This window comes from Nomascus leucogenys, chromosome 21 (assembly GCF_006542625.1).
Source record: "Nomascus leucogenys isolate Asia chromosome 21, Asia_NLE_v1, whole genome shotgun sequence".
In the NCBI taxonomy this organism is placed as follows: Eukaryota; Metazoa; Chordata; class Mammalia; order Primates; family Hylobatidae; genus Nomascus; species Nomascus leucogenys.
The window spans coordinates 54363976-54384303 of NC_044401.1; the positions used below are offsets into that span (position 1 = coordinate 54363976).

A 20328-nucleotide genomic window follows, 5' to 3' on the forward strand; every position below is an offset into this window, starting at 1 on the left:
ACATGCCATCCCCACGGTTATTACTGGAGCACGATGGCAGCCTGGCCCTTCACGGAGCCACAAGAGACAAGGCAATTTTGGGGTTCTAACGCAAGGTGCACCAGCTAACAGCCCTCCTGACTTTCCTAGTGGACCTTCCCAGGAAGTTCCTAGAAAGGCAAGAGAGGGAAAGTGATGGTATAAATGCAGCCACTCTATTTTATTTACTTATTTATTTATTTTTGAGACGGAGTCTCGCTCTGTCCCTCAGGCTGGAGTGTAGTGGCGTTATCTTGGCTCCCTGCAACCTCCACCTCCCAGGTTCAAGCAATTCTCCTGCCTCAGCCTCCAGAGTAGCTGGGATTACAGGTGTGTGCCACTACACCTGGCTAATTTTTATATTTTTAGTAGAGACAGAGTTTCACCATGTTGGCCAGCCTGGTCTCAAACTCCTGACTTCAAGTGATCCACCTGCCTCAGCCTCCCAAAGTGCTGAGATTACAGGGGTGAGCCACTGTGTCCAGCCTAAATGCAGTCACTTTAAGCCCACTCTAATGTATAAAAGGCACAAGTTGTTCACAGGCTCTGGTACTCAGATGATTACCAACAACAATTTGCTACTCCTTCTCAACAGATTGTAAGAATGGAGGAGAACTTCTGGTCTCATCCAACCCCACTTCCCTCTTTTTCTAGGGAGGGAACCCCAGAAGAGGTGAGACTCCACCCTTTCCCATCAGACCGTATGCTCCCTGGGGACAAGGAGGCTCTTACTCATTCTACATGCTGAGTAGCTGGCACAGGCAGGGCTGCAATAACTACCAGTGGAACAAATTAAGGAATGGTTGCTGGGCTCTGGTGATAGATGAATGGGACACATGATTGTTGTAATCCCTGCCATCCTGGAGCCCATTGACTAGGAAGGACTCCCCACCAAGTGCTCATTTCACCCCCTCCTGGCCCTCAGTCCACCTGAGCTCACCCTCATCCTCCAAGGGACTAGATGGAGCAGCCCTGGGGACCAACGGGGCTCAGAGGCTGGAGACCTGAATGTGTCCTGGAGCTCAGCCTGAGGCCCAGCCTTCTGACTCCCCACAGGCTTCTCTTCCTCCCCTAATCATCTCTCCTTCCTATTTCCTATTTCTCCACTTGTGGGAGAGATTTTACTGGCTATAGAGTCACCCCTTTAATTTCTCATAGCTGCAAGAGGCCTGAATACTGCAACTGCTGGATTATCCCAAAGAAACAAAGGTGCCCATGCTCCCAGACTAGCCCATCAGCCAGGCCTAGGGACACTATCTGGGAACTTTTCTTCGTGGTGCAATTTGAAGTGCAGGATCATTTCTAGAAGTACGGGAAAACTAAGGATCATTTTCAGAAAACAAACAAATAATCTGGACTTGCTAAGAGGACAACACTACAAAGAGACACAAGATGGGAACTTTCACTGACTTCCTGACAAAATACTTACAGTTGACCCCTCTTCCTAATCTACTCTCCCTAACTTTGGGAGCTGTGCCTCAGTTGTCTGTAGGGTGACCATGTGGCTATGGAAGTCCTAAGACCAGCTTAGGATGTTTCTCTACTCCCACAGCACTGTGCCTCAGATGTTGGCCAGCCACCTTCTACCTGCACTACATTTGTCATGTCCATGTTTGTTTTAATATTTTTTTAACATTTGCCTTTAAATTAGCCTCACTTTCAATCATATATATGACATATATGTGTATGTATGTATGTAAAGGTTGAATATGTCTAATCTGAAAATCTGAAATGCTCCAATGAGCTCCAATGCTCATTGACGCATTTCCTTTGAGAGCCATGTCGGCACACAGAAAGTTTCAAACTTTGGAGCATTTAGGGACGCTCAACCTGTGTATATATGTATGTATGTATATATGTGTGTGTATGAGATTATACATATCATATATATAGTCTAATTCTAGCAATAATAGCAATAAAGCCATGATTTTGATATGGTTTATGTCCCAGTTTTATTCTTAATGCCTACTAACATACATACATAATTCAAAAAAAAATATTCCTCCATGACTGGGCCAACAAACTTGACCTTCAAGGCCATCGGCTGGGGCAGGCAGGTGCAACCTGTGATTGAGGGAGGAGGGGACATGGCCCCCTAGAGGCTAGGAGCCTTACTCAAGGTCATATCACCACTGGCAGAGAGCAGGAATGGAAACCAGTGCTTCTTGTTTCTTCATGGGCTAGGTATTCACAAATGGGGACAGTTGGAATCAGGCCACATTGGGCTTCTTCCTGCAGCATACCCCAGCTGCCAAAACACACCAACATACATGGGGTTTTGTTTTCCTTTCCCTCTTGGGGTTGCTATCCTTATTTATGCCACAGAAAATCAGCAGTTGCTTTTTGGGGACATAGTTGCTTTTGGGACACACACAAACACACATACATGTGTCCTAGCCATCACTGACAGAGAATCAAAAAACATTACGGCTCACGGATTTGGTGACCTGGAGGTTATTAGACTTTTTGTTAAAGAGAACCTTCTCGTGAAAAATGAAAATAGCCCTTACTCCTATCATTCAACAAACATTTAAGGAACACCTACTGTGTACCAAGCATTGAGCTCATCAGGGACTGAGGATACAATGGTAGGAAAGGCAGATACAGACCTTGCTCCCAAGCTGCCTTCTCAGCCAGTGGCCACCCTGTGGAAAATTGTCAATGCCTACAATAATCTCTGACACAGAGTAGGCACTCAGAAAATACCTGTTCAACAAGTAAACGGACATTGAACAAATAAAGATCACACACAACTATATACACACATAAATATCTTACAGTAAATATATAGGATATGTAGGTGCTTTGGAAAAGAAGTATGGGGTGCTGGGGGTGGTGCATGATGGGCAGTCAGAAAAGACTTGCCTGAGGAAGTGATGTTTAAACTGAGTCCTAAAGGATGAGTGGGCCGGGCACGGTGGATCACGCCTGTAATCCCAGCACTTTGGGAGGCCAAGGTGGGGGGATCACAAGGTCAGGAGTTCGAGACCAGCCTGGCCAACATGGCAAAACCCCATCTCTACTAAAAAAAAAAAAAAAATAAATACAAAAATTAGCCAGGTGTGGTGGCGTACTCATGTAATCCCAGCTACTCGGGAGGCTGAGGCAGGAGAATTGCTTGAACCTGGGAGGCAGAGGTTGCAGTGAGCTGAGATCACACCACTGCACTCCAGCCTAGATGACAGAACAAGACCCCATCTCAAAAAAAAAAAAAAAAAAAAGGATGAGTGGATGGTTGGTCAGTCAAGGTGGGGAAGGAGGGTCTGGGGAAGAAAGAAGGAGTGTTTCCAGCAGAGAAACAGCATGTGTGAAGGCCCTGGGGTAGAAAGGCCATGTCTATTGGATGTCCAGAGAGGAGGTCAATACCTGGAATGAGCTGAAAGAGAGGGAGAGTGGTAGGGGATGCAGCCAGGAGGCAGCGCACAGAGGACAGTGGGGACCCCACCATTTGGATCTTACTCCAAAGACCACACGGAATCCCAGGAAGATTTAAGCAAAAGAGGTGCCCATCGGATTTACATTTCAAAAAGATCCCTCTGTTGCTGGGTGGGGAGTGGCCTAGTTGGTCAAGGAGCCATTTCTGGATGACTAGTTAGGGGGCTACTACAGTTTTCAAATGGGTGATGGTGGTAGCCTGGACTAGGCTGGTGGCAGCAGGGGTGGAGAGCAACAAGGACGGACTCGGGGATCAGGTGGAGTGGGGCCCATCAGCCCCTGTTCACACGCCCCTGAGGGTACTCCAGTGCACTGTCAGCAAACTTTCTAGAAAGAGCCAAGTGGTAAACACTTGAGATTTTGCAGGCCTGTAGGAAAGAGTCAACAAGGCAGAATGCGTGGACCTCATAAAAACACACCGACCAGTGGTTTGTAGAATATGTTCTCCAAAACTGCTCCTTCAACTGAGCCTTTGCCATCAGAGATCAGGAACTGGCAAAGCCAACAGTTGAAGCTAATTTCCTTCTTCCCAGGGATTCTGCCTATAATTCAGAATGCCATGCAGGTGCCTAGTGGTATCCTCAGCCTCAAGGCCCTGCAAGGCATAGCAAACTGAGACAAAAATGAGCTAACTTCCCATTCTGCCCACCGTGATGAGGGGCCTCTGAGCTGCGCTAACCATCCCCCAACAAACGCTTCCCCCGCAAGCTCCCCTAACAGGAGGTGGCTGGAAGCCACATATCGCAGACTTGAAACTTCTTGCAAGCCTCATTTCCTATTTGGAAACTGTACTGATTCCATGTGTTCTGTGTTTTAATAGAAAAAAGAGTGCCTGCTCGCTTGCTCAAATGTCTTTGATTAAGTTACTTCACACGCTAGAATGACCTAGAGGCCTTTAAAAGATACTGACACATGCGACCCACATCTAGAGAGTTCATTTTAATTGGTCTGGGTTGTGCTCTGGGAATTAGGGTTTTCAAAAGCTCCCCAAGAACTTCTGACATGTAGTTGAGGTTGAGAACCACCAGGCTTGTGAGATGTTCTGTTTTTATCTGTTTAATGTAGTCCGGGGCACACCACCATGTATCCACTTAGAGAACCTTAGGCACAATTACTACTCACCATTCAGAACAACCAATGCCTTACCAAAGACAACTGATAGCTTAGCCAGTTTCTCCAACTCTTTTTTTTTTACTATGAGCTACTCCCACAAAGAAAATCAATCACGAACAAAGACCCAGTTTCTCTCACCGAGATGCACTACTGCAGAGATCTGTGATTTGGGTAGAATTTTTTTTTAAATTTTTAATTAACTTCTAACTGAAATTTAGTATTTGTTTCAATTTTAGATGCAGGCAACGAACTGCAGTCCTGTTAGCAATAGAAGATATTTTCATATCATGGTATAGCTATCTTGAAATGTCACTTATGCTCATTGCTGCTTTCAAATCACAGTAGTCATCAGACTTGCTGCTGGATCTGGCTATGTAATGTCCTTGTTTTAAAATGTGCATCTATTACCATGTCAGAAATTTGCCTTTTTAAAATGTTCTGGTAACGTATTTTAAAATATTTGTTTTCCTACATATTTAATTTATGCGTTTAAAATTATTCTGGGAAAGAGTCCACAGGCTTTCCACTGTTCAACCAGCTGTTGAATCTCAGTGGCCAGTGGCAGGGGCTCTGCAGAAGGCTTCCCAGTGGTGGTGGGTGATGCTGCACATTAAGCAAGTGACTCTCACCTGTGGGTCGGAGAGCCGGGAGAGGTCAGGGTACAAGTAGAACTTGATGCCCTCTGAGGCCCCGGGCAACGTGACCCCTCGTATCAGGAGGATCAGCAGCATGATATAGGGGAATGTCGCGGTCACATATACAACCTGTGTACAAGAGGAGAGGAGATAATCAAGAAAGGGATGAGAGCAATGGGATTACTTCACTCAGCACAACATCCTCTGGGTGCATCTGTGTTGTCGCATGTTGCACCAGGACCCTCTCTCCCAAGGCTGAGTAGCATTCCCCCACGTGCATAGACCACATTTGCTTGATCCATTCATCTATACAAGCCAGTCACAGAAGGACAAATACTGCATGACTCCACTCATGTGAGGTACCTAAAAGAGTCAAATTCATAGAATCAAAGAGTGGGATGGCAGTTGTGGGGAACTGGGAGGGGGGAAATGGGGCATCACTAATCAAGAGGTATAAAGTTTCAGTAGTGAGATGCATCAGCTCTAGAGACCTGCTGGACAGCATTGCACCTACAGTCAACAACAATGCATTTGATACTTACAAATACATTAAGAGGGCAGATCTCATGTTAAGTGTTCTTACCACAATAAATAAAATTAAAAAGGAAAAGGAAGCAGGGGTGACAGGAGTGGGCCACAGAGGGGGTAAACGAAAGAAGGGCTTCCTGGTGCATCAAGAAGTAACCCCTAACATGGCCTGTCCTCCTGCCTCATACCTCACCAAAGGCTAGGTCTTTCAGTGCTATCTACTGAGTGCCTGTGATGTGCTTGAGAGTGGTACTTGTTGAATTTTTTTGACCACAACACAGAAAGAAATATATATCACAATCCAGAAAACATAGAGCTGAAAAGGAAGTTTCACAAAATAACATGTGTGATACATGCTAATATTTTCTATTATATTCTTTTTTTAAATAAGCTGGTCATGATCTTCTAAATCTACTTTAGAATTCACTGTTGGGTCAATACCCACATTTTTAAAGCCACAGCCATTACTGAAAGTTAAGTATTCATAGTTAAAGAGAGACTAGTATAGCACAGGATAGTATAGGCTAGACTAACGTAGGATAGGATAGGATGGCATAGCATAGCATAGCATAGCATAGCATAGCATAGCATAGCATAGCATAGGATAGCACAGGATAACATAGCATAGGACATGACAGGATAGGATAGGATAAAATAATGAAGGTGAGAAGAGGGGAGGGAAAGGAAGAAAAGGGCAGAAAACTTTGGGGGCAGAAAAAACTCAGTGCCTGCCTGGAACCATTTGGGCTTGGTCCATTTGGAGGCAGGCAATTGGACCCAATGAACCTGACAGACCCTTTTAGCTAGTGGATTCTGGATAAGCATCAAGACAGTGAAAGACACAAACCTCCTTTGAGCTTCCTTGCACAAGAGCGGCCTAGAAGGAGGCATCAAGGCCCGCAGGGACTATAGGAGTTCCCGTCCCAGGGACTGCTTGTGGCGCCGGCCACACCCCTTAACTGAGGTCCCTGCAGGACTCAGTGTCCTGCCAGTTCTGACTTTTCTCTTTTGTCACATTCACTCCTCCAATCACTTGGTTCTGTCCTTTCAGCGGGGCCTGCCTTCTCCATCTGTTCAGGTCAGCAACTTGTCAATATTTGGAGTCCGGGGACACTTCTGAGAATCTGAGGACCTTCCCTCCAAATGTGCTCAGATGCAGATATGCATGCAAGCTTTGGTTCAGAGACTCCAATTTCCCAGATAAAGAATCTATGCCCTGAGACTTCCAGCTTTCTAAGTTAGCCTCTCCCTCCTATTCAACCCAGGGTTTCTTTGACCAGTGCTTCAGTCCTCCACGCATTTATTCATTCATGTATTCCTTTATTGATTCAGTTCATCCACCTACTCACTCACTCACTCAAACACTCTCATGCACCAAGAACTGAACTAGGTCCTGGAAGGTAAAAATAAAGACTGAATCACAGGAGGGGAATTTCTGCTTCAAGCGACTTCCAGTTGGTAGTAAAGAAAGACTTATAGACAGGAGGTCATGCCTCATGTCATCAGGGGAGCAAAAAGAATGGAAGAGCACAGAGAGAGTGAGTCCCTCACTGCAAGAGCAGTCCAGAAGGGCTTCTCCAAAGAAGTGTCAGCCCATAAAGGATGATAAGGAATTCATTATTTGGAAAATGTGGATAGAAGGAAGAAGGGAACAAGACATCCTCACTCCATGCCCAGCCCTTTACACATGATAATAACAATGGCTGCATTTACTTAGCACTTCCACACACGAAGCATTCAACAAGAATGAGTAGGCATGATTATCTTCTTTTTACACATGACAAAGGTCAGAGAAGTTAGTCATAACTTGTCCAGGATTGCCCAGTGAATGAATAACAACAAGACATGGGGGTCATGGCAAGTCCTGCCTGACTCCAAGGTCACACATTCAACCACCAGGCTACCTATGTACGCAATCTGCAACCCTCATGACAGCCATGCAAACCCTGTGTTATTTTCCCATTTTAGAGATGAGATTTTCAGAAAAGTCAAGTCATTCCATTTGTAAATGACAAAGCAGAGATTTAAAACCCAGTCTTCAAAAATAGGAAATTAGAACCAGCAAAGGTTGGTGATAGTGGGTCCTGTGGACACACCCTGAAAGGCTGGATTATTTTATTCAGACAATGTCTCTATTCTGCAATGATGGCAACCTCCCCAGCCCACTCATGGCCCCTGCACCACCAATTTCTGCATCCCTGTTTCCAAATCATCCATCAGCTCAATTGACATGTCACATAATCAACACAATCTCTTGCTATCATATGCAATGTAATCCAGAAAAGGTGCAGATCAAATATATTATAAAAGAGCAGAAATCAATATTAATATTAATAAAAATAAGAGGCCAGTAATCAATAAGGCTTGATGGTTTCTGCAGAGAGCTAAAAGTGCTATAAAATCTCCAGTTTCACTTAGCTTTGTACGCAGCTTCTATGATGGATCTTCGGCATTTCATATACATTCTTGATTCATTTCCTTCAAAATTACCACCCCCCGCCCCGCCCGCCAAAGCCAATCAGCTTAAGTCTATAAAACATCAGGTTGAGGCTAATAACCCATTGCTTTCATTTAGTAATTTCCACTTTTGTCTCTGTTGTGTGGCAGAAGATTAATTATCCAGAATGTCCAGGAGCTGACCTGTTCCAGATACATAATATTTGGAACTCAGCTATCTTAATTCCCAATGCTCGCAAAATTTAAGGAAAAGAACATTACCATGTAAAACATAAGAACAACTCAAAAATCATAAAAATTTGTCCTTCACCTGTGGGACCACTTTGATGTGACTATGCTTGCTGGTTATGCTATGTCCAGTCTATACTGGGTAGACTGAGCCAGTGGGGTGTCATTAAGAGGGTCACTTATAACCTGGCCAAATGTACCCTCACTGTTCCCAGGCACCATGTACAGAAGACTGCTCCTCAATTACTATAGTGACATGGTTTATTAAGTGGCTGATGATAATTTTGAAGCAATTCCATTGTTTAGAGTTCTGATTGGATGCTCTGCTTCTACATTATATTTAGGAGAACTACATTCCCTCCACTGGTATTCGCACCTTCATTTTTACACTTCTTTTATAAAACCATAAACCAAGGGAAATGAAACCAAGGGAAATAAAATATTCAGATGAATTGCCCAAAGACCACAGTGCAGAAAAAGAGTTAGGCTGCCAAAATGAAACCACTGGCTGGCAGGCATTAGCCCAGAAAAAATCATTTGTAAGCTGAGGTTTGAGAGCCTTGAGTCAGGGTACAAAAGGTGGCTTAGAGGCATCATTATGTAAGGCACACAAGTGGAGAGTGGTATGAAGGTTGAAATTCAATGCTGAGGATAGCCTGTGTCTATAGCTCTTTTAAAGCCACTTTAAAAAGTGGCTCTGTAAAAGCTACTTCTAATCTGTTTCTACCCTTGGCCACACCAGACACTTGGACATCATCTTTCACTTTTCCTGAGAACAGCTGTGCATTGTCAAAACCATACAGATTCTTGTCATCAAGAGACTGCACATAAGTGACACACATACTGCCACTCTTCCCTCTTGTGCCTTGTCAGACATCACTAATAGATCACAGCATTCTTTGCAGCTAAGCTTGGATGCAGCCTCAGAACCCTCCACACAGCACTCCAGGCAGCCTGCCATGATCAGCTGGGATGAAACCCATCTATCTGCTACCCTTGGTCTAGTCCAAGTTTCATTTATGCTTTCTCAGACTCTCCTGCAGGTCAACAGAATGGTAAGACCCAGGTCTAGTCCTTGAGGAAGGAATTTATGCACATGAGCATCTAGGAATGAAACTCCTGGGATCATGACACCACATAATGAGGGTCACACAAGAAAAGGAGGTTATGGAGACAAGTTGGGAAGGTGCTTCCAGGGTCTCTGGGAAGGGATCCAGCCTTCTCCTGTCTGTGAACATGGGCTGGAGCTGGGTCCCCAAAGATAAGCAGGAATGGGAGAGGCTGGGTCAGGCAGGGAAGATGTGAAACTAGCCAAGGACGTAGAAATAGGCAGAGGGTATTGTCTGCCCCCTCATATATCCAGGAATCTCCAGGTTGTCACTCAGGTGTGCTCAGAGTTAGGTCCACCTCTCTTCTCAGCTTCCCCCACATTCAATCAGTGATCAAGTCTTGCCAACTAGATCTCCAACTACCTTCTGAAGTTACAACCCCTTTTCACCCCCATTGCTGGTGCCATTCATCACCTTTCTTCTTGGTCACTGACAGCCTATACTGTCCATACTGCAGCTGGAGTTACAAAAATAATAATCCTACATGTCTCTTTCCTGTTCCTGAGTCTAACCTCCTTAGCCTTGAATTCAAAGGTTGTGGGATATGATGAAAGGGTTGGGCTTAGAGTCGGATAACACTGGTTCAGTCCTGGCTTTGCCCGGGCTTGCCGTGTGACTTGGCCAGTCTCCACCCTTCCCCAGACTACCAGGTTCCCTGCTGTTGGGGAACGTGCCAGGCCTCTTAGGCCTCCTTGCCTTTTCTCAGTCTCTCTTTGTCCACAGAGTCCATCCCCAGCTCCTCGGCCACCCAAGACGTTCGTCCTGTGTGTGTCTGAGTCCCCACAGGCAGAGGGTTCCTCCAAGTCAGGGCCCTGCCCTCCAGTTGAGAACTCATTGTCCTTTCTATCTTAAAGGTCTGGAAGCTGAGGCTCAGAGTAGTCCATTTAAAATGTCTGTCTTGCTACAGAAGCCACCCTCTTAGCCTCATAAACCACACTATCTGCCCAGATGTTGCTGAGAGGATGAATTGCCCTGTCCGCCCTGAGCCCCATCCCACATTCATCACCCCTGTCATTCCCGCATCCTCCCAGCACCTAAAGCTGCTCTCCATCAGCAATTTTCTTGCCTTGTAAGTTTAAGATTTTTACAATATAAAGGTTTGGTCTTTTATTTTCCCTGCTGTATCCACAGCATGTAGAACAGTGTATATAGCACATAAGGTGTGCTCAATACGTATTTGTTGGACAGAGGAACAAAGAAGCAGGCTGAGATCTGGAACTCTGACGTTACAGTGCAGTTCATCAGGAACACTGCTTTGTGCTGCATCCATATGTGATGCTGGGTTCACATAAAATGGGATTCAGAAAATTGAATCGGATTTTCAGAGGCATATTTATAAACAAGGACATCACAAAGGATTTGGCTTTAAAAGACAGACCAGGTCATATACAGAGGGCAGGGCAGCTTAGGTGCAAGGTGCTTCCTGGCAAAGTGTCCCTTTCAAGATGTCTGAGGCCCTAGAATTTGTCTGGAAGAGGTAAGAGGCCACAGCAGGGTTCAGGCATTATGCTGAATTATGCAGCATTTGGTGATGGGCTTAATAAGGTCTCTGACAAGGTACCATCAAGCCTGGCTGTTCCTGGCCACTGCCAGTAGTGCCCCAGACCCAGAAGGGTGGGCATGGAGAAAGGAGGGTCTAATCTGTCAGAACCCTCAGTCCGTGAAAGGAGGCGTCACTGCCCAAAACACATCCCTTGGTTAAGAAAGAGTTTTCACTATTGTTTAATTCCCTTTTCACAGGTCAAGGCTTTCTGAATATAAAGGTTAGCACAATTGGTGGTAATTATACTGTATCCTGTCTTAATTGATGCTAATTGCTCATTTACATCCCAATACTGGGATTGTGGGGTGGTTTTCCCCCTACTTCCAGGACACGGCCATTTATTTCAGAGCAAGGAGATTGTCTGATTATTTGGAATGCCACAAACATTGTAGAAGGGCCACCCCACCCTAAGTTTTCCAGGATAATGGAGTCAATTGGAAAGCCAAGTCTTGTTCAAAAGGCATCCAAAAAAGCAGGGCAGTGTGGGGCAAGAACCTAGGACCACAAAATCAGAAGATCCAATGTGCTGGGCAGCTGGGGCCAGTTCCATACCCTCTCTGGGCTGGCATTTACCATCTACAAAGGGGCAAGGATAGACTAATCCAAACTTCAATCATTCATAGCATCTTCCCAGTATTTTTTTGCCATATACCCATATCACCTTTGTATTATTTACTTAATATTTTCTATATATTAGTACACTCTTTTGTATTAAACAAATATACATAATGAGAAAACTGTGAATTACCACCATAAACAGAAAACTATGATCTCTTACTGCAAATGGAAAGTAACTACAAAAATAAATGTGACGAAAATAAAACGTGATTAAATTCTAGCCAAAGGCTCTGAGTCTGAGCTGTGTTCTGTCTTTGTTCAAAAGCAGGAGAAGCAAGTTCTAGAGAGGTGCTAAAGATAAACCAGCACCTCAGCATACCTTTCACCTTAAGGGACATGAAAAGGGAGGAGCTGTCTCACTTTGTAATTGGATGCTCTGCAGTTTGGGTTCATGGATTATCACTGAAATCATCCCGTGGACCACCAGTGGAAAGAACCTCTTTCTGGATTTGTGGGAAAGGACCAGATGGATGGTTTCTGAGATCCTTCCCTGCTCTCTCAGTCAGCCACAAAGGACCAGGACTCCTTGGAGCTATCCAGGGTCCTGACACGGATTTGGGTTGAACTTTCTGTGAACTTGCTACCCAGAGCCTTGGAAAATGCTGCTATTAACTGAACACCTACTGGGTGCCAGAAATATCTCATACAGTTTCTCTAACTAATTTTCACACCACTTGAGTAGGTTCTTTCCCCACTTTGCACACAAAAATTCCTCTGAGCCTAGGCAGACAAAAATATCTCTGAGCCTAGGGAATTCTAGGTCACAGAGCTGGAAGTGCTCAGAAGTCTGCTCTCTCCAGCACACATGCTGCACTCTGCCACACATGTGGCCAGGTGCTGCCATCTTGTCGTCTCCTCTGGCTGTTTTTAACCTCAAGTGTTCAGCTTACCTGACATTTGGCAGCAACTCATAATCCATCGCCCACTCTCCCAGCCAGGGGGACACTGTGCAGTCCCGCCTCTCCCCTGCATCCCCTTCCAGCCAGTCTCGCCTCTATCTCTCAGGTGCATCTGCCCATCCCATATGGCCAGAAAGCATGACACTGAACGTCCAATCCCTAGACAATCACTCTTTTAAATATTAACTGATTTTTCTCCCCTTTGGTTTTTTAGAGACCACTACCTGCATTCCCAGGAAAGAACACTAGAGCAGTCAACTAACAGTCTGGCATAACTCCCACAAAGATACTATTTATCTTTGGGAATAAAATGCTAACAGAATGCATATCTAAAGAAGGAAGGCCACCCTGGACACATCTGGCCTCCTCACAATTTTTACCACTGTTGGAGGTGTTGTTCTAGAACATTCTAACAGAAATAGTAAATGTAGGGGAAAACTTTCTGTTTTAAGCAACCAAATTCTAAATAGGTAGAGTCATGTTTTCACAAGAAAACAGTGGCATTTATTCAAGGGGGTAATGGTATTTTAACAATGCAGTGGTATTTCCATGAAGAGCTAAAGTTATAATTTTTGTACAAGTGCAAGTGGTGTATCATTAGCTGTGAAAATTAGCCTGTGCGTGGGGCCTAAAATAATCTAACTAAACACTGACCCATGTGGGATCTACATTTCAGGGCACTACCCCTGGGCTGGGTTGAGGAGGAAGAGAAGAAAGTTGTTGACGGGCAGGACTGGAGCAGGGAATAGCAAAGCAGGTGGTCCCCATCTCACCACAGCACAGAGACCATGACTCTATTCTCCCTCTTCTGCAGTAACAAAACCCCTCATTTTCTAAAGGACCCATGGCTGCCCTGAATAAAGATATTTCCCAGCTTCCTTTGTAGGTGGGCACGGCCATCTATGTTCTGGCCAACAAGATAGAAATGAAGGTGCCATGTACAGCTTCCAGGTCATGTCCTTAAAGGGAAGGGCTGTATCTCATCCTTCCTTTCTTGCCCTTCCCATGGGCTGAAATGAAAACAAAGTCTTGGGCCATCTTAGGCCATGTAAATGAGGGCAACACCCTAAGGAAAGCAAAGCAACAGAACAGAAGGAGTCTGGGTTCCTGAAACCAGGCAGCTCACACCCATGCTGTTATGGGAGAGAGAAATAAACTATCCTGTTTATGCTCCTGTTCTCTGAAGTCTCCATTATAAGGAGTCAAAGATGGAAGCTAAATATCTAACCACTAATTGCCTCTGTGATCTTGCGTGGGTCCTGTTCCTGCCCTGAGTTTGTTGTTTTTCACCAAATGGAGGCACTAATCCCAAATGATCCACACTGTTTCCTTCTAGTCAGACATGAAGAGAACAACTCAGACATGAAGAGAACAACTCAGGAGCTGAAGGTGGACCCTTAAGAGTGACCATTCTTCTACTCCTAGAGTTAACCAGGAAAAGCGATAAATGGAATCAGGAAGTCTTCAGAAAGTTTTGTCTGTGTAAAGAGCAGTTAGAACAGCTTTGCCAAAGATATCACCATGTCTTGGGAAGCCACAGTTTTTTGTTTGTTTGTTTGTTTTTTTGAGATAGAGTCTCATTCTGTCACCAGGCTGGAGTGCAGTGGTGCGATCTTGGCTCACTGCAGCCTCCACCTCCTGGATTCAAGCGATTCTCCTGCCTCAGCCTCCCAAGTAGCTGGGACTACAGGTGCATGCTACCATGCCCAGCTAATTTTTTGTATTTTTAGTAGAGACAGGGTTTCACCATGTTAGCCGGGATGGTCTTGATCTCCTGACCTTGTGATACACCCACCTCGACCTCCCAAAGTGCTGGGATTACAGGTGTGAGCCACCGTGCCTGGCCACCACAGTTTTAGCCTTCTCTGCCGGTTTAAAATGGGCCTGACGGGATGGCCAAATTTGGCATGGGCCCCATCACCAAGCACAAGGCGCATACATGGGCTTGGCGGTCCATGAGATCTTCCTAAGCTTCCATCTTCTGTGTGAAATGAGGATAATGCCTATTTCAAATGATGTCGTGAGGATTGGTTAGAGATCACTCTGCAAAGCATGTGACATGAAGACTGCTCGATAATTAGAAAGATTGTGACTGCCTTTACTCACCATCGCTGTGCAATAAGCAATGCCTCTCCAACCCAGTGAGCGAGTGGCCTTGGCTGGCAGAGAACAACACATCTGGGGGTTCAAGACTACAGACAAAGAGGCAGGAATCAGCTCTGTCTCAGCTGTGAGGGGCACTGGGAAATGGCTCTTGACAATCCTTATGGATCTTCTCCCTGATAGATGGGGGCAGCAGTGGAAGGCTGGTATTAAGAGGTGATAATCCATTGGCTGGGAAAATCTAAGTGAATAAAACCCAGAGATAGGAAAGACCTCAGGACACAGGAGAAGCATACACAGCTGTTTGGAGGAGCCGCAGCAGCCAGACTCAAATGAAGGACAGAGGGAATCAGCCAGAGCGGCCACTATGGATGAGAATCCTCTCTGAATTCCTAACTGTGGTGGCTGATGGGCCAGGGTGCAGACAGTGCCTAGAAGGAAGGGAAAAAAATTATATCTGGATGAAACCAAATAAGATCATACTCCAATTTAAAAGGATAGAAGGAAATCAAAGCTGAGTTGAAGGGAAGCAGGGGACCCAACTGCACCATCACAGACACACGCAACAGGGAGGAAGCCTGCCCTGTAAAGAGGGGTGCCAGGCTTTCAGGAGTAGCCAAGGTCAACGGATATCTCCAACCTTTGGGATGTGCCAGGAACCTGGTGAGGAAGGAGCTTGGGGGCTCTCCATTGAGGGGTACATGTTTGCTAGGGGCTCACGTGCAGTTATTGGGGGAAAGTTGCGGAGACTTCTCAGATACTGACAGGAAAATGCCCCTCCCAACCCTGAGAGGTCACAAGGGAGGGGTGTTTTCCTGTCAGGCATCATCGGGGCTGGGGTAAGAAATCAAACATCTAAGAGCTTAGGGAATAGTGTCACTCTTTCTTCTCAATGATGGCTGGGAACATAAAGATCACCTACACCCATGGCTCATTCCAGCCCTCAGAGTCCAAGACTCTATTATTTGGTAATGAGAGACATCCTAGTTGGACACAGAGGGCTCGAGAGGGAAAAATGCTTCACTTGGGAGAAATGGAAGATCAGAAGATAGCTAATAATAATAGGACTGACATTTATCATTTCCTTGATGTGCCTTATTCTTACATTATCCAATTCTAGAAGACAGAAAATATTATTCCCATTTCACAGAGATGGACACTGAAGCATCCAGAAGTTGTGCATTTGACCTATGATTCCAAAGCTAGATAAAGGCAAGATTCAAGCTCAGAGCCATTCAACTCCGAAGCCCCGAACGGACCCCTTGGGAGTTCAAGTTCCCCTATAAGCCAGCTACATTCATCTCACATCATGTCCTCCTGTGTTCCCTGAACAAACCCTGCACTTCCCTGACTGCAAACCTTTGCTTTCATGTCACCCTTCACCTGAGTGGGACAGTGGAGGTGAGCAAAGGAAGGTCCTTTCCTCTTCTCTACCTATGAAAATCTTGCTGACCTTCAAGACCAGTTCAATGACCATGTCTTCTAGGACTCAGTAAGAGGCCATCCAGGCAGAACAAAACACTCCTGGTCACAGCCTGCAACACACTGAGCAATGTGGCATACAGATACGGGGAGCCACCTTGGCTTCAGAAAATCAAAGTTCACATCCAGCCTCTGGCACTCTGTATGCATGTGGCTGACTTTTGGCAAGCTATTATCTTTCTAGGTCTTGATATTCTCTTCTGTAAAATGGGGATAGCAATGCAGCAGATGAGCTCAATCCATTTAAGCCTCAGGCTCTCAATCTGTGAATCTTAGACCATAGTTCCCACCTCTCTTGGTAGATGTAAGGATTAAATGAGCCCATGTCTACACAGCACCAGGTACAGTGACCTGACACATCAGCCCACAGGAGACAGTAGCTTCCCTTCCTCCTTCTATTTAGCCCTTATTTCATTCTGCCTTGTAATACGGTCAGCTGTTCACAGACCTGGCTTTCTCTTTACTTGGTATCTACTCAAAGGCAAGGGCTTTATTCATCTCTACAGGCTCTGAAACTTTTCCTGGGAAGACCTACATAGACTGCAAATAGTTGATGAATGAATAAATTCAGACCTCAATAACACAGTAAGAACAAACAGAACATAACAGGACATAACCCCATATGTCTGCAATAGGCTCTGGTGTGAACAGTCCATGTTCTCATTTTAGCCTCTCCATCTGAGAGTAAAACAATCGCAGTTGAATTCCATTCATATCCATCCACTGAGCCCACAGTGTGCCAGGCCCTGTGCTGGATTCTGAGAGCATGCTGATGAATGACCTGGGTCCCTGCCCTCAAGGGTGTGTGAGCTAACCCTAGAACAGATGTATATGACTGACAGTTCATAGGATGGCAGCAGAGGGCCTCAGGCACATGCACAATGGTGTAAGCAGCTTGGCTGGCAGTGGTGTGCCAGAGAGCTCCTCCTGGAGCTGAACTTTGAAGGAGGCACAGCATGTTCCCATTGCCCCAGAGTCCTGATCTAGAATGTGCTACGTGAAGAAAGTCCTTAAAGCAAGAAGAACCCAGGACACAAAGCAGGCAGAGTTTTCCAGGCTGAGAAAAATCACCTCCAAGGAAAGACACAAGCACTGTATGCAATGGTGACAAGATACTTAAATAGCAACCATGCTCATTAAGAAGGCTGAGCCCAATTTAAATCCCTGTCCACAGGATATCTAAAATTCACTGGATGAGGGAGTCTAGTGTTTAAGCCTATTTCATGTTGAATTAAGGTTAGCTAGGGAGTCAATGCTACTGATTTTTACATAGCTCTACCATAAAGACCATGAAAAGAAAACAAACCCAAAATGAAAACAAGCCCAAGCAACATAAACATTCCACACAGTGCCCAGCCAAGCTTACACTGGTATTAGGAGTTATTATTTACTGCCTGGAAAACATACTCGGAACCTTGGCTAATAATGATTTAAACCCCATCCATCTCTCTTAGACTAGAAGGCTGGTGTCACCATGGTGACCAAGGGCACCATTAAACCACACGTTCCCCAGGCAAGGATGTGCCAGTTGGGGGACACTGCCAGATGAGAAGCACCACCCCATGTCCTCTTACTCCCTTAAACACGCTTGGGATGGAGTTGTGGAGAGGAGGGATCCAATACTCAGGGGCTGCATTTGGAGCCAGAAAGAGCAAGGTGCTGCCTTGTTCCTGCAAGCATCCGCTGTTCTGAAAGGCAGACTCTCCTCCCATCCATCGAATTGGCCAAGGACTCTGGGCTCTCCTGGGCCCTTCCTCAGGGATCCTGAGCAACATGGATCCCTCCCAGCTCACCCATGATGGTTGCAACATGCTCCTTTAAAAACTGCTTCATTTCTTGGAAGAAGAATCAATGCTCACCTCTTGTTCTCACCTCACTTGAAAGCTGTCCTATCCTCTTTCTTTCATTTCTCTACTTGGCAGCCATCCCACAAGACACCAGGGTCCCCCAGGGACTATTAGAATAGTCCAACCTAATGGCTTCTTCATGCTTGCTCATCTCTTATCTTTGCAGCTTTAAAACTTTCCTTCATTAGACTTCTCTAGTTTTCTCCTTCCTTTCTCCATGATTTTTTTAAGTCTCTTTCACAGATTCATTACTTCCTGCTTTTTGTTTGTTTGTTTTTGTTTTTGAGACAGGGTCTCACTCTATTGCCCAGGCTAGAGTGCAGTGGTGCAATCACTGCTTGCTGCAGTCTTGACTTCCTGGGCTCAAGTGATCCTCCCACCTCAGCCTCCAAAGTAGCTAGGACTACAGGTGTTCACCACCATCCCCAGCTAATTTTTTAAATTATTTGTAGACAGGGGGTCTCGCTATGTTGCCCAGACTGGTCTTGAACTCTTGGGCTCAAGCAAGCCTCCCACCTTGGCCTCCCAAAATGTTGAGATTACAGGCTTAAGCCACCATGCCCAGCCTCTTCATGCATTCTTTCAATCAATTAATCAAATAACCAATCAATCAATCAACTTCAATTAGCATCTGTTATCTGCCAGCTACTGTGTTAGGCATAGGAACAAGTCCTGCCTCACAGGTAGCTCACAAAGGAAGCTGCTCTTTACAGATTTCCAAACTGCTTCCCAGAAGTGGGGCCTCACCCAGATCCTATTCTCTAAACACTCTCCTGGGTTTTCTTTCCTATTCCTATGGGTTTAGGAGCCACCAATGTACTGATGCTCTTTAATCCTCCTCACACAGTGGTATCTCTTGAATTTAAGACCCATATTTTCAACTGTCTTATGTATATGTCTACCTGGATTTCCTATGAAGACCTACAATTCTACATACTCAACACCAAAATTATTACTGTCTCCTCCAAATCTATTCCTCCTTCTGTGTCCCCCTTTTAGATAATGGTGTCATCCAAGCTACAACCTCCATGTGTCTTCTTTGATTTCAGCCTCCCTGCTTCCCCCTCTTCAAGGATAAAACCTTTTGACAGGGAGGAATGCATAATCTGGCTCCACTTCCCGGAAGTTCCAGCACTCCATAGAAGCTGCTGTTACCCAGTATGGCCAGTTCCAATGGACGTGCTCAGCCCAGCACACGTTACAACCCTCGCCCTCCTTCTCCCGCCTTGAAGCCTCAATAGCCTGGATTTTCCCTTCTTCTCAGGGAACCCTTCAGCTTCCTCTTTCTCTCAGCCCCTTACATGTTGGTGCTCCCCAAGTCCCATCTTCACTCTTGTGCTCTTCTCTTTTGAATTCTCTTCCTGGCTGTCCCGCTTGTTCCCAGGGCTTCAATTCCATCAATTCTAAGATACATGTTTTAAAAATGGTTCACCTTATTATCTCTGAAATCAGGATGGCTCCCACATGGCAGCTGCAATGTAGTTTCCACTGCGAGAATGGAAGGGACCAAGGACATAGCTGTTTCTATTTCATCACTATAGCTGAGCTAAGGGTTTTGTTGGATAAAATATTTTAAATTAATTTAGTCAATTGCTGTGTGAGATTTAGAATGTCTTTTAAAAAGATTACACTATGTCTCTGCAGAAAGGCACAGAAATAGGGATAAATTTTGATACTGTAAAGAAAATAGAAATCATTGGTGAGATGATCACGCTTCCATATTTTCTTGCACAGAAACAGCCAATTACTTTATGGATCCAAGAAAAGAAGATATCCCCAAGTAAATGAAGCTATGTTACATTCTGTTACCACAATACACACAAACTGATTGCCAAAAAAATACCCCAGAAAACACACCTGAGGTCAGAAGAATCTGCCAATTCCTTTGGAAGAAACTTCAAAGCAACAATAGAGTCTAGTGTGACTATTCCACGTGTCATACAGGAATAATGTTAAAGCAGTGGATAGTAGATTAATTGGAAGTGTTTTTACTTCTGGCAAATGTTCTTAATTGAAAGCATTATGTAACTTCTTGTACATAAAATAATGATGTAACTTAGATTAGACAAAATATGGCATATTAGAGGTCCCTCATTTTGGGAAGACACAGGTCCTTTAAAAATAAGATAATATCTACAGACTCTCACTCTAGAAAAAAGTACATATCACACAATCTCAGAATTTTTATACAATTCCAAGGGGTTCATGGATACCTTGAAACATCCACAGGCTCCAGGTAAAGAAATCCTAACATACATGCTAACGATTCCACTCCACACATCTCTCACCTGAGCTCAGACATATCTGTCTGCT

The 20328-nt window shown here is 45.0% G+C and overlaps 1 protein-coding gene across 1 annotated transcript in view; it reads right to left on the minus strand.

The window, feature by feature from the left end:
• SLC6A11 (solute carrier family 6 member 11) overlaps nucleotides 1-20328 on the minus strand; it is a 123295-nt gene that overhangs the window by 59294 nt on the left and 43673 nt on the right. The window contains exon 6 of the mRNA XM_030801849.1: nucleotides 5196-5330. Within this exon, the coding sequence (XP_030657709.1) occupies nucleotides 5196-5330 (135 nt within the window). The remainder of the gene's footprint in view (nucleotides 1-5195; nucleotides 5331-20328) is intronic.